Source organism: Engraulis encrasicolus, chromosome 7 (genome assembly GCF_034702125.1).
Source record: "Engraulis encrasicolus isolate BLACKSEA-1 chromosome 7, IST_EnEncr_1.0, whole genome shotgun sequence".
NCBI classification, from domain to species: Eukaryota; Metazoa; Chordata; class Actinopteri; order Clupeiformes; family Engraulidae; genus Engraulis; species Engraulis encrasicolus.
Window position 1 is genome coordinate 4,569,179 of NC_085863.1, and position 11,126 is coordinate 4,580,304.

At 44.8% G+C, this 11,126-nt stretch overlaps 1 protein-coding gene across 1 annotated transcript in view; it reads right to left on the bottom strand.

The window, feature by feature from the left end:
* Window positions 1–10,744, bottom strand: part of LOC134452369 (transmembrane protein 47-like) — a 36,273-nt gene extending 25,529 nt beyond the window's left edge. Inside the window, exon 1 of the mRNA XM_063202735.1 lies at window positions 8,727–10,744. Within this exon, the coding sequence (XP_063058805.1) occupies window positions 8,727–8,925 (199 nt within the window). The 5' untranslated portion in view covers window positions 8,926–10,744. The remainder of the gene's footprint in view (window positions 1–8,726) is intronic.
* Between the last annotated feature and the right edge of the window lie 382 nt (window positions 10,745–11,126).

The window sequence follows — 11,126 nt, forward strand, 5'->3', positions numbered from 1 at the left end:
CTTGGCCTACTATCTCATGCCTCCTTTTGCTGATGGCTGCCTTTTGTCCCTAAGGGTGTCAAGCCCAACACGCTGAACTCACTCACACAAACACACACGCACAAACACACACACACACACACACACACACACACACACACACACACACACACACACACACACACACACACACACACACACACACACACACACACACACACACACACACACACACACACACACACACATGCATGCATTTACACACACACACACACACACACACACACACACACACACACACACACACACACACACACACACACACACACACACACACACACACACACACCATTAGCCCCGTTACTGTGGGAAGAGAAGACTAAAATTATTCGACAAAAGACAAAGACAATGTAAAACACTCTTTCTGACTTTGTCATTTTTAATCTCTGTAACCCTCTCTCTCTCTCTCTCTCTCTCTCTCACACACACACACACACACACACACACACACACACACACACACACACACACACACACACACGCACATACACACACACACACACACACACACTGTGTGTGTTTTCCCTCACGAGTAATGCTGATCAGTGGTGACAGGCTCGAAGTCTCTTGGAAGAAACAAGTGAGTCCAAGCTAAATGCAAGTTGCAGGCAAGTGATATTTCCATCTCCACACAAAGTGCCTTTCCAATAAGGAAATAATGACTGCAGGCAGCGGTGGTAACAAGCGACCGGGCGGCTAAAAGAAGCCCATGAAGTCATCCAAGAAACATGCACACACTCTCTTCAGGAACCGCTTCATCCCATTTAACTCTCCATTTAACAATCTCCATTTAAGAGCTGCACTAGTCTGTTATGTGTTTGCTTCCTCTACTCTGCTCCATATACAGTACCTGTGGCTTGAGTTGGGTAGTGATTTGTGAGGCACTTTGGATGAAGCATCTGGTACGTGTATATACGACTGCAAAACAGTAGGTAAATTATCCAAACATTTCCAATCCAAAAAGGCACGCAGACATTATACAACTGCACTGTGTACCCTGCGCTCATTGTACTGTGTATAACAATTAGGGTTTTCCATTCTATTCTATCCTGTTCTATCCTGTTCTGTTCTATTCTATTCCATTCTAGATACTGCTTATGTGTTTACCAAAATATGTGGTTAACAAAACTAACCTATACTCATCTGGACCATCCTTGGTAAGCCTGTGCTCTGTGCTTTCCCTCTACATTGGGTGCACGTCATACCCCCTTTTGTAAATTGTTTTTTTGTAAGTTGCTTTGGATGAAAACGTCTCTTTAATACTGTACAATGCAATGCACATTTGCCATTTTTACCCCCCACAGAACCCCCACTGAACCAGAGCCAAGAACCTACTGGATGTAGCACGACAATGCTCTAAAGCAGTGCCTCTCAAAGTGTGGTCCGGGGACCACTGGTGGTCCGCGACAGAGCTCAGGTGGTCCGCGAGGGGATTTCTGCTTTGCCAGGACAAGATAGCATTAGGTTTGAAATTATGTTACAAATATAAATAAGTCTTATTTTCACCACAATAAGAATGGCTTGTATTGTGAATAAAAAGTAAGTGACCTTCATTGAAATTAGCACTGTCAAATTAGCACCCATCAACTGTCAAAGTTGACAGACAGGTGGTCCCTGAACATTTTTTGGGGGACAAAGTGGTCCTCGGCGTGAAAAAGTTTGAGAATCACTGCTCTAAACCCACATAACCCAAAGAGCTTAGTTGTAAACAACTGGACGGCTTTGCTTGAAAGAGATCCAGCTGATGTCACGCTCCAAGATGTTGCAAGAAGCCCAGTTCCCATCAAATACACTTTTTGGAATAACATGACGTGGATGAATGCGAATCTGAGAGTCTTTTGGTACAGATGGGAACACTAGCAATCTGAATCACTGTTTGCTTTTTGAAAAAAAAAAACTCAATTTCTTCTTACATCATAACAACATTGCTGAGAGTCTAATGTAAGTAACTTGGCCAATGCCATTTTGGGAACAACACACAAGATACAGTAGATGCTCGGCATGAAGGAGTTAACAAACTCAAAATTCAAATCAGTGCAACAGCTGAGTCAGATGTGTGATCTAGTTGACCTCAACCGCCAACAAGCATGTGCTGTTGTTTTCTTATAACTAGTGAATGTGAAGCGAAATCCCACCTGGGAAACTCTAACTCCCATTGTCATTGTGACACAGCACTCAACAGTACACAAGTGCACACAGCTCACTGCACACAATAAAATTGCATTTGTGCCTCAGCCATGCAAGGGGGGGGAGCACCCACTGGCGCCCCGAGGAAGCAGGGTGGCGGGACGGTACCATGTTAAGTGTACCTCAGTCATGGAGGAGGATGGGGGAGAGCACTGGTTAATTATCCACCCCACCAACCTGGCGGGTCGGGAGTCAAACCGACAACCTTTGGGCTGTATGTCTGATGCCCTAACCGCTTACCCATGACTGCCCTAACTCAACAACATAACCTGGATCAATGACAATCTTCACAGACAGAATCCAAACTAGTGCAACAGCTGAATTAGGTGTGTCCAAGAACGCTTTGTCACTTATGTATGTAGGGAATAGTTTTGACACCAGGCACGGCAGATGGTCATTTAGAGTAAGCCAGAGAGGCAGAACTCAATAAAGCCAGTCCAAACACACACAGGCATCTTTTGTTGGTCCAAACAGTGTTTTTGTGTGGTGGAGGGGTACTACTCATGAATGGAAAAGCTTCTATGAAGGGAATACTGATGCTCTAGTTGACTTCAATCTCCAAGAAGATGTGTCACTGTTGCTAAAAGGCCCTGTGTTATGTCATAGTAGAGTAGTACTATGGTAATTGACCTTTCAATGACTATTACAGTGTGCCTCAGATGGTGTGGCGTGCATTACGGGGCTACACAACAACCCGACTTGGGATGAATGAGATTCTTCACAGCTAAAACCCAAACCAGTGCAACAGCTGAATCAGGTGTGTCCATGAATGCTCAGTCACTTGTGCAGGGAACAGGGAATAGGGAATAGTTTGACACCAGCCACAGCAGATGGCATTTTAGAGCAAGCAGGCATTAGAGGCAGAACTCAATGAAACCAGTCCAAACACACACAAGCATCTTTTGTTAGTCCAACGACTTTTGTTTCTGTGGTGGAGAGGAAAGTCCCCATGCCTGAAAAGCTTCTACTAAGAGGGGATACTAAAGAGCTATTATTTATTTTTTTCTTCTATTCTATCTAGAGTATAAATAGCCAATCAAAGGCTTTCACCAAAATAAAAGTTACCTTCAGGTTACAATCCCATGAGAAGGCAAAAAAACTCAAAATAAAAATGTTCTCATAAGCGGGATGGGATCTCTCAGAAGTGATAACCCAGCACACTGTAGTCTGCTCCACAGTGTATCTAGGAAATAGGTCAGGGTACATTTTTAGACTCGCTAGCGAAGACCTGGGATGAATTTTAAGTGCTTTCTAAAACTTGGGATGAGAGCATTTGGACGCTTGTGCCGTGACGTGTCATGCACGCTATTCCAGGATAACCTTGGCCTATTGGTGGCTGGTTGGGGAGGGAGATGTTTTTGGAATCGGAAGGTTACGGGTTCAGAACAGGATGGCAGGACTGGGAGAGAAATAGGGCCCGGGCACTTTCTACTTAAACCTTGGACTCTGTCTCCGTCTTGGACTCTGGAAGCAAGGGTACAGTATTGTTGCGCTCTAGATGTTTAGAGAAATAAGCAAGTGTGTGTGTGGACCCAAAAAGTACAGTTCACGGTGAGAGCAGGTTCACACACTGAATAAGACACTTACTGTAAGTCAAGCACAAGGAGTTTTTATTTTTCTCCGAGCAGAGTAGAGTAGAGCAGACGTTCCAGCAGGTTTCTGCCGTCATCAGAGCTGTCTGCGCTCCTTTTTGTCTTGAACTCTACAAAAGGTGGCCTTAGCAACAGGCCTGAATAGCAGAGTGGAGGAGTGGAATAGTGATGGGTGCTCTCAGGGGACAAAGGGGTATGTTGTCCTGGGCCCAGGGAGATAGGGGTGGGCAGAATTGGGTCCAGAATTGGGGGGGGGGGGGTGGGGGGGGGGGGGGGGGGGGGGGGATGGGTAAGTTGCCCCGGGCCCAGGGAGAGAGGGGGCCCAAAATGTGCATTTCATTACATTGTATGTATTGGATAATGGGCCCTTTCATATGACTTTGTCCTGGCCCTGCGAAAGCTGGCAGTGGCCCTGGGAGCTGTACTCATGCGGTAGATAGCTGCAGTGTGATGATGACTCATTTACATTCCTAGAAGAGCAAGGAGAAGGTCTCGCTTTGGTTTATGAAGAGAAAGGAGAAGGTCTCTCTTTGGTTTATGAAGAGCAAGGAGAGTGTCTTTCATTGATTTTTAGTAAACGCACACCTTGTGGGGTGAGAAAAGCAAGGAGAATGTCTTTCTTTGGTTTTAGTAAAGTACACACCGTGTGAGGTGCGCACGGCAGTCAATAGTCAACTTCGTTAAACTTCTGCTTTTTTCACACACCTCAGCTGGCAGGTGCGTCGGAGATGGCACCATGGGTCACTCAGCAATAGTTTAAAGAAACGATTCCGGCCAGGGTCATTTGCCGACCCTTCCCTTCCCCGTCTCTCTCTCTTCCCACTTGCTTCCTGTCTCAATCGGCTGTCCTGTCATGAATAAAGATAATAAAAGCCAAATAAATCCTCTAAAAAAACTTTAAGAAAAAAACCCTGAAAAAAAACCCAATAGTCGTCACACACTCAGAACTTCATGCAGTACTTATTAAATTGGCCCAACGTTTTGGCTTATGTCTTCATGAGGGTCATCTGCTGACTAACCCCTTAGTGCAGAGCCTATGTTATAACCTTACTGTCACGAACATTGTAAGTACTGTCATAGCAACGTTGTTATGATGTAGTTGAGTATTTTCAGCAAATAGTGAATAGGCCCGCCGGCGACCCCATCTGCTCTAAGAGGCTTCATGACTGCAGGAAGCTTGTTTTTTTCATTTACATTCCCTAGAAAAGTAAGAAGAAGGTGACACAGAACACAACACAACACAACAGAAGAGAAGAGAAGAGAAGAGAAGAGAAGAGAAGAGAAGAGAAGAGAATAGAATAGAATAGAATAGAATAGAATAGAATAGAATAGAATAGAATAGAATAGAATAGAACAGAATAGAATAGAACAGAATAGAACAGAATAGAACAGAATAGAACAGAACAGAATAGAAAAGAACAGAACAGAATAGAATAGAATAGAACAGAACAGAATAGAACAGAACAGAACAGAACATAACAGAACAGAACAGAATAGAATAGAATAGAATAGAATAGAACAGAACAGAATAGAACAGAACAAAATAGAATAGCGGACCAAGTGCTGAGCCCGTAGGTAGTCTTTCCCACAAGGTTATAGAAGATACTGCGGGCTAACAATGAGAGTATGTCTTAAGGGAAATAGCACATGCCCATGGGTCATGCACTGAGGCCAGCACAGAACAGCACAATGACCACACACACACACACACACACACACACACACACACACACACACACACACACACACACACACACACACACACACACACACACGTGTCACATGCACACAAACAGACCTAAAGATTCTTGCACACCCTGCACTTGTTATCGCACACACACACACACACACACACACACACACACACACACACACACACACACACACACACACACACACACACACACACACACACACACACACACACACACACACACACACAGCAATTTCCGAGCCACAATGGATGGAGATGGAGGCTCATCTCATTAAATCTGCCTCTCTGGCAAAGCAGCACTTCTGGAGACCAGTATCTCTGGCTAATGTGTGTGTGTGTGTGTGTGTGTGTGTGTGTGTGTGTGTGTGTGTGTGTGTGTGTGTGTGTGTGTGTGTGTGTGTGTGTGTGTATGTGTGTGTGAAAGAGAGAGAGGGGGGGGGGAGACACACACACAGACAGACAGAGAGAGAGAGACAGAGAGAGAGAGAGAGAGTGTGTGTGTGTGTGTGTGTGTGTGTGTGTGTGTGTGTGTGTGTGTGTGTGTGTGTGTGTGTGTGTGTGTGTGTGTGTGTGTGTGTGTGTGAGCTATTTCCAAAGAGCTGAGACTGAGACTGAGACTGCTGCTGCCCTCGATTACAGGGACAATATTGATTCGGAGAATCTCATTTTCCTCTCATCGCCACTCTGATTGACAACATGCTCAGGCAGCTAAAAAGCGCGGAGCCTATCACCACCCACCCACACACACACACACACACTACATTTTCAGTCTCTTCTCTCTTCTCTCTCTCTCTCTCTCTCTCTCTCTCTCTCTAACTTTCTAACTCTTATCTCTCTCTTCATTTAAAAAGCTATTTATTGGGCATAGAATATGTTGCATTGCCTGTTCTGTTCTCATTACGATACGATACGATACGATATGATACGATTATACTTTATTTTCAGTTTTCACTGAAATTCTTACATCACATCTCTCTCTCTCTCTCCACACAGACAGACACACACACACACACACACACATACACACACACACACACACACACACACACACACACACACACACACACACACACACACACACACACACACACACACACACACACACACAGTGTGCCATGCCTAGCAGGAATGCATCACAATTGGGGAAGTACACGCCCACTTTCTCAACACAATGACCACCGGGGGGTCAAGAGAGGGAGCCCTAATGAATCATCCCATAAGAATAGAAAAGAAAAGACAACCTTGAATTGCACTGAATCAAATAAAATAAAACCTTGAATTGCACTGAATCAAATAAAAGAAAGCCTGTGCATTCCAGTGAATCAAATAAAAGAAAACAAATGCATTCCAGTGTATCAAATAAAAGAAAGCCTGTGCATTCCAGTGCATCAAATAAAAGAAAACCCTTGCATTCCAGTGAATTAAAGAAATTATGGAAACAAAGTTGAATGTCCACACACTTACTCCCGTATTGCTTTTTCTTTTCTTTTTTTCCCCCCAAATGAATGTTTTCGAGCTACACTCTCTAGCTTGAAAACGTTGAGGAAACGTTGGGGGGAAAAAATGAAAGAAAAATCTAAATGGGAGCAAGTAGTGTGTGGACATTCAACTTTGTTTCCAGGATTGTCTGACCCTTTTGTCCTGCACCTGCGTTTCGGATGGGAGCTCTTCTTCCTTGCAAAAAAGTAAACCGCGACCTGCGCTGATTCAAAGAAAAGAACATTTTGAAGCTGCACTGAATCAACAGGCCCCAGAAGTAGAGTGGTGATGCTGTGGTGAATATGAGGAGAAGCATTTCAGGAATGAACAAAATCCCCCCTTCCTCCCCCTCCCCGGATATGACGTGTTCACAGTGTGTGCACGTGAGCATATGTTCCTGATGCATAGTGTGAAAACAAAAGGCCTGGAATTCGCCACAGCACATCCGTTCAAGACCAGCCCAGCCCAGCACCGCCCAGCCCATGCAGTGAAAACACTGGGGACAGGGGTGCTGACAGGGGGGGGGGAGACAAAGGGGACGGTTATCCTGGGCCCAGAGACAGAGGAGGCCCATAACTGGGTCCTCATTACATTGTAGGCCTATGTGTTGGGCTATATGGGGCCCTTTCAGATAACTTTGTCCTGGGCCTGGCCACAGCTGTAGGCAGCCCTGCAGGGGGAGTCGAGTGGGGACCCCATAAAAGAAACATATGGCTAATGGAGGTGGAGGTGTGACCAGCAGAGTGGGTGTCATGTCATGTGTGGGAGGGGAAGTCTTCTCTTTTAGGGGGCGGGAAGATAAATACCAGCATGTTACTATAGGTGAAAACAAAAACACAAAATGACTTCTCAGTTAGACTTTAACAGAACAACAACAACAGAACAGTCTAAGGTGTTTGTGGAAAGAGCTGTTAAGTTGTGTTCATAATGCTGGCTGATGTTTTTTTAATCACAAAGTGGTTAATTATTATAATAAATATCAACTCAATGGATGACACTGTGCCTGCGTGGGAATATTAGATTTTCATAGCAAATATTGGAACTTTTCCCATAATTTTAATACTCTGCCCTCGCCATGTCTATGGGAATAACATGCATAGCCATTTCCATCGTCTGCTCACATGAGAGCTTGTGTTGTGGTCTATTGTGATGGACTTGCTTTATGATTTGAGATGTAGTCTGAACAATTTAGCGTCATTTTCACGTCTATAACCCATCACTGAAAGACGAAAAATATATTCCATCCACGACCAGAAGATCGAAGTACACAGTCTCTCTGGTGCGTTGATAGTATGGCAAATTCCATTGGTCATTGGCTTTGTAGGCTTTGCACAAAGTGACCAATAACCGTTTTGTTTGTCTGGGATGATGTTTTTTTGGCAAATGGAAGTTGGATGACATTCACGTGCCGCAAGTAAACAACAGGCATTCCAGACAAGAGGAGAGAATATCAGTTACGTCATTACGCACGGTCAGTTCTGGCTGGGCTGACAAGTAGCCCATCTTTCACAAAATAAAACTTTGTATAGAACTACGTTACATCAGATTGTAGCTGTTGGTTGCCTTGTTGGTCGCTCTGTAACATGGTGTATTTGAGGTTTGTACTCCCATTATGAAAGGTCGAACGTATGCCATTGACTAGATTTGACTATACCAAATGCCAGAGGCAAGGGATTTTACAGTTTGCATTAAATACAAAGTGCCCCTTGACTTACCAGACGTGAGAGTGGACGTGCATGTCCAGGTTGTCGCCGATTCAGTGCAAGATTTCCATAGCGACTGAGAAAAGTGATCCGCCGTTACCCAGGCATTGCTCAGAAGTGCCACAATATCCAAACACAATGCCAGGAACACGCAAAGTAAAGCGATCAGCTTGAACGGTCGAAACACGTAGGATACCTCATTCACCGACATGTTTTCATAATAATCCGCAGAGTTCTATGCGCAGAAAATATGAGACCACCACGGCGACGGAACACTCTCCAATGGAAGTTCGGAGTAGACTGCCGCGAGTTCTTCGGCTGGGACACACTGTGGGCACGGGCTGCGCCGCAAGAACTGTGCGCACGACGCCTGGAGCCGTTGTTACGCCACCTCGTGGGATGTATCCGAGATTGCAAGCCAGTAATTTGAGCGGCTCTGTGGTGGTAATTTTGGAACGGTTTCCACGCGCTCACAACCGAGGAATTTTAAAGGGACCATAGTCTCGTTGTCAACCAGATACATACCTGTCAACTTTGAGCTCCCAAAATCCGGGAAAATCTCATATTTTAAGCCAAAATCCGGGAAATGTTCTAAAAGCCAAACTGGTCCAGATGTGATGTGGACAATAATAACACGTTCACTCTTTGTACAAAAATCACCGTCTCGTCTATGAAATCAGGATCTGGTGGCAGTTGTTGGTTTTGTGACATTCCAGAACCAGTTATTTGGGTCAAATTCACCACTGCACCAAGCATCAATGTTGCGCGTTCTTGCCCACAACCCTCCCATTTTCATTAATATTAACCACAACCAAGTATTCCTTTTGACTTTAAATAATACATTAGTAGGTGAGATGGAGGAAGACTCGACTATTTAGTATATGTGAGCCCACTTTTGACATTTTTGTGACACGGTGAAGGCACCATGCAGTGCTACCGGCACCAATGGTCTTACTTAAATACTTAAAATCAATTGGTTTTCACCATGGCAATGTTATGAAAAAAGGTACAATTAGGCATAGCCTACATTCCCATCCCATCCCTGCCCCCAACACACGCGACGTGACGTCATCTCACACAATAAACACATCTGACCCAGGTAATGAGGCAGGCTGGACCTGAAAATAGCTGTTTTATAGGCTATCCATCCACTCCCGTCCATTATTATTTAACGATTTTGTGTCGCATACAATTGGCTCTATCTGAGGGGCGTGACACTAAGGATATGTTCAAATAAACGTTGCCTCGGGCGCAGTTATGCGCTGCCTCCGAACGAGGCAGTAAAGACGATGAATTTGGGAAATGGAAACTGCCTCCTGTTGGATTTAAAGCAAGTGTCTTCTCCCTCTGCCATGGAATGACTTTTGTTTTTGTGGGAACTGCAGGAGGAGACGTCGGATAATATGATCATCGACGAGAACAGCATAGTCTGGTGGAAGTGCTTGGACCCGACTCCTAAGGTGCACGCTGGGAGCTCTGCACAAAACCTGACATTCAATGAAAACATCTGGACCACCACCACAACAAAGACACTCGGACGCCTGGACCCTGAGCTGCCAAGTTTGTCCACATACCTCGGACTTTTCGTCTGTTTACTATTGTTTCTCCTCACAATGGTGACGGTGATGCTTTATCGAATGAAGCACCGGATTGCGCCTTTTCCTTCGGATATGGAGAGCGCGGGACACATGGAGATGTTTCCAGATGTGGAGCCCACCGCGGTATGATGATGAAGCAAGGAGTGGGAGCAGGGGGACTGGTAACGGATCAAGCCACGGGTGTTGTTCAGGAATAACCACGACCTGGATACAAGCGAATTGTGACAGGATATCTAGGTCTACATTGCAGTGTAATTTCAATTTTCTTCATGCTGAGATATTAGTAGCCTACCTGGATGGATTATCTGCAAGTACTAATTACGCCCCGAAAAGAGGTGCGTCAAACGAACGTTCAAATCCGCACATTCCAGCGCATGAAATGGCTAGAATTGGAGTTGCCAAAAAGTGCGAGGTGCGCGCACATCTGTAGTAGGCCTAACTGAACGCATGAAGGAAAATATATTCGCACAACGCAGAATTCCCCTTGCTGTGATTTTATTTGGTGCAAAAAAATGAGCACACAAGGTTGGGTGGTTGGAAACAATGAGTAGAACTGGAGCGCTAACATGGAGAAGCTCATTTGTGGACAATGAGAAAACCTCAAAGTTATCTGTGTCTATTAAAAAAAACACTAAGCCATTTCTTCTTTAGTTGCCTAGAAGAGGTTGTTACACCAACAGCCTCTGGTCTAGTGGAATCATTTGAACGAGACACCGCTCCCTAGCGTGAATTAGAGGAATTGAATCACAAGTGCCTTTCACAGTTACAGGTTGATGAAGCACTACTGCCATGATTTTGGAAATTGGAAACTGAT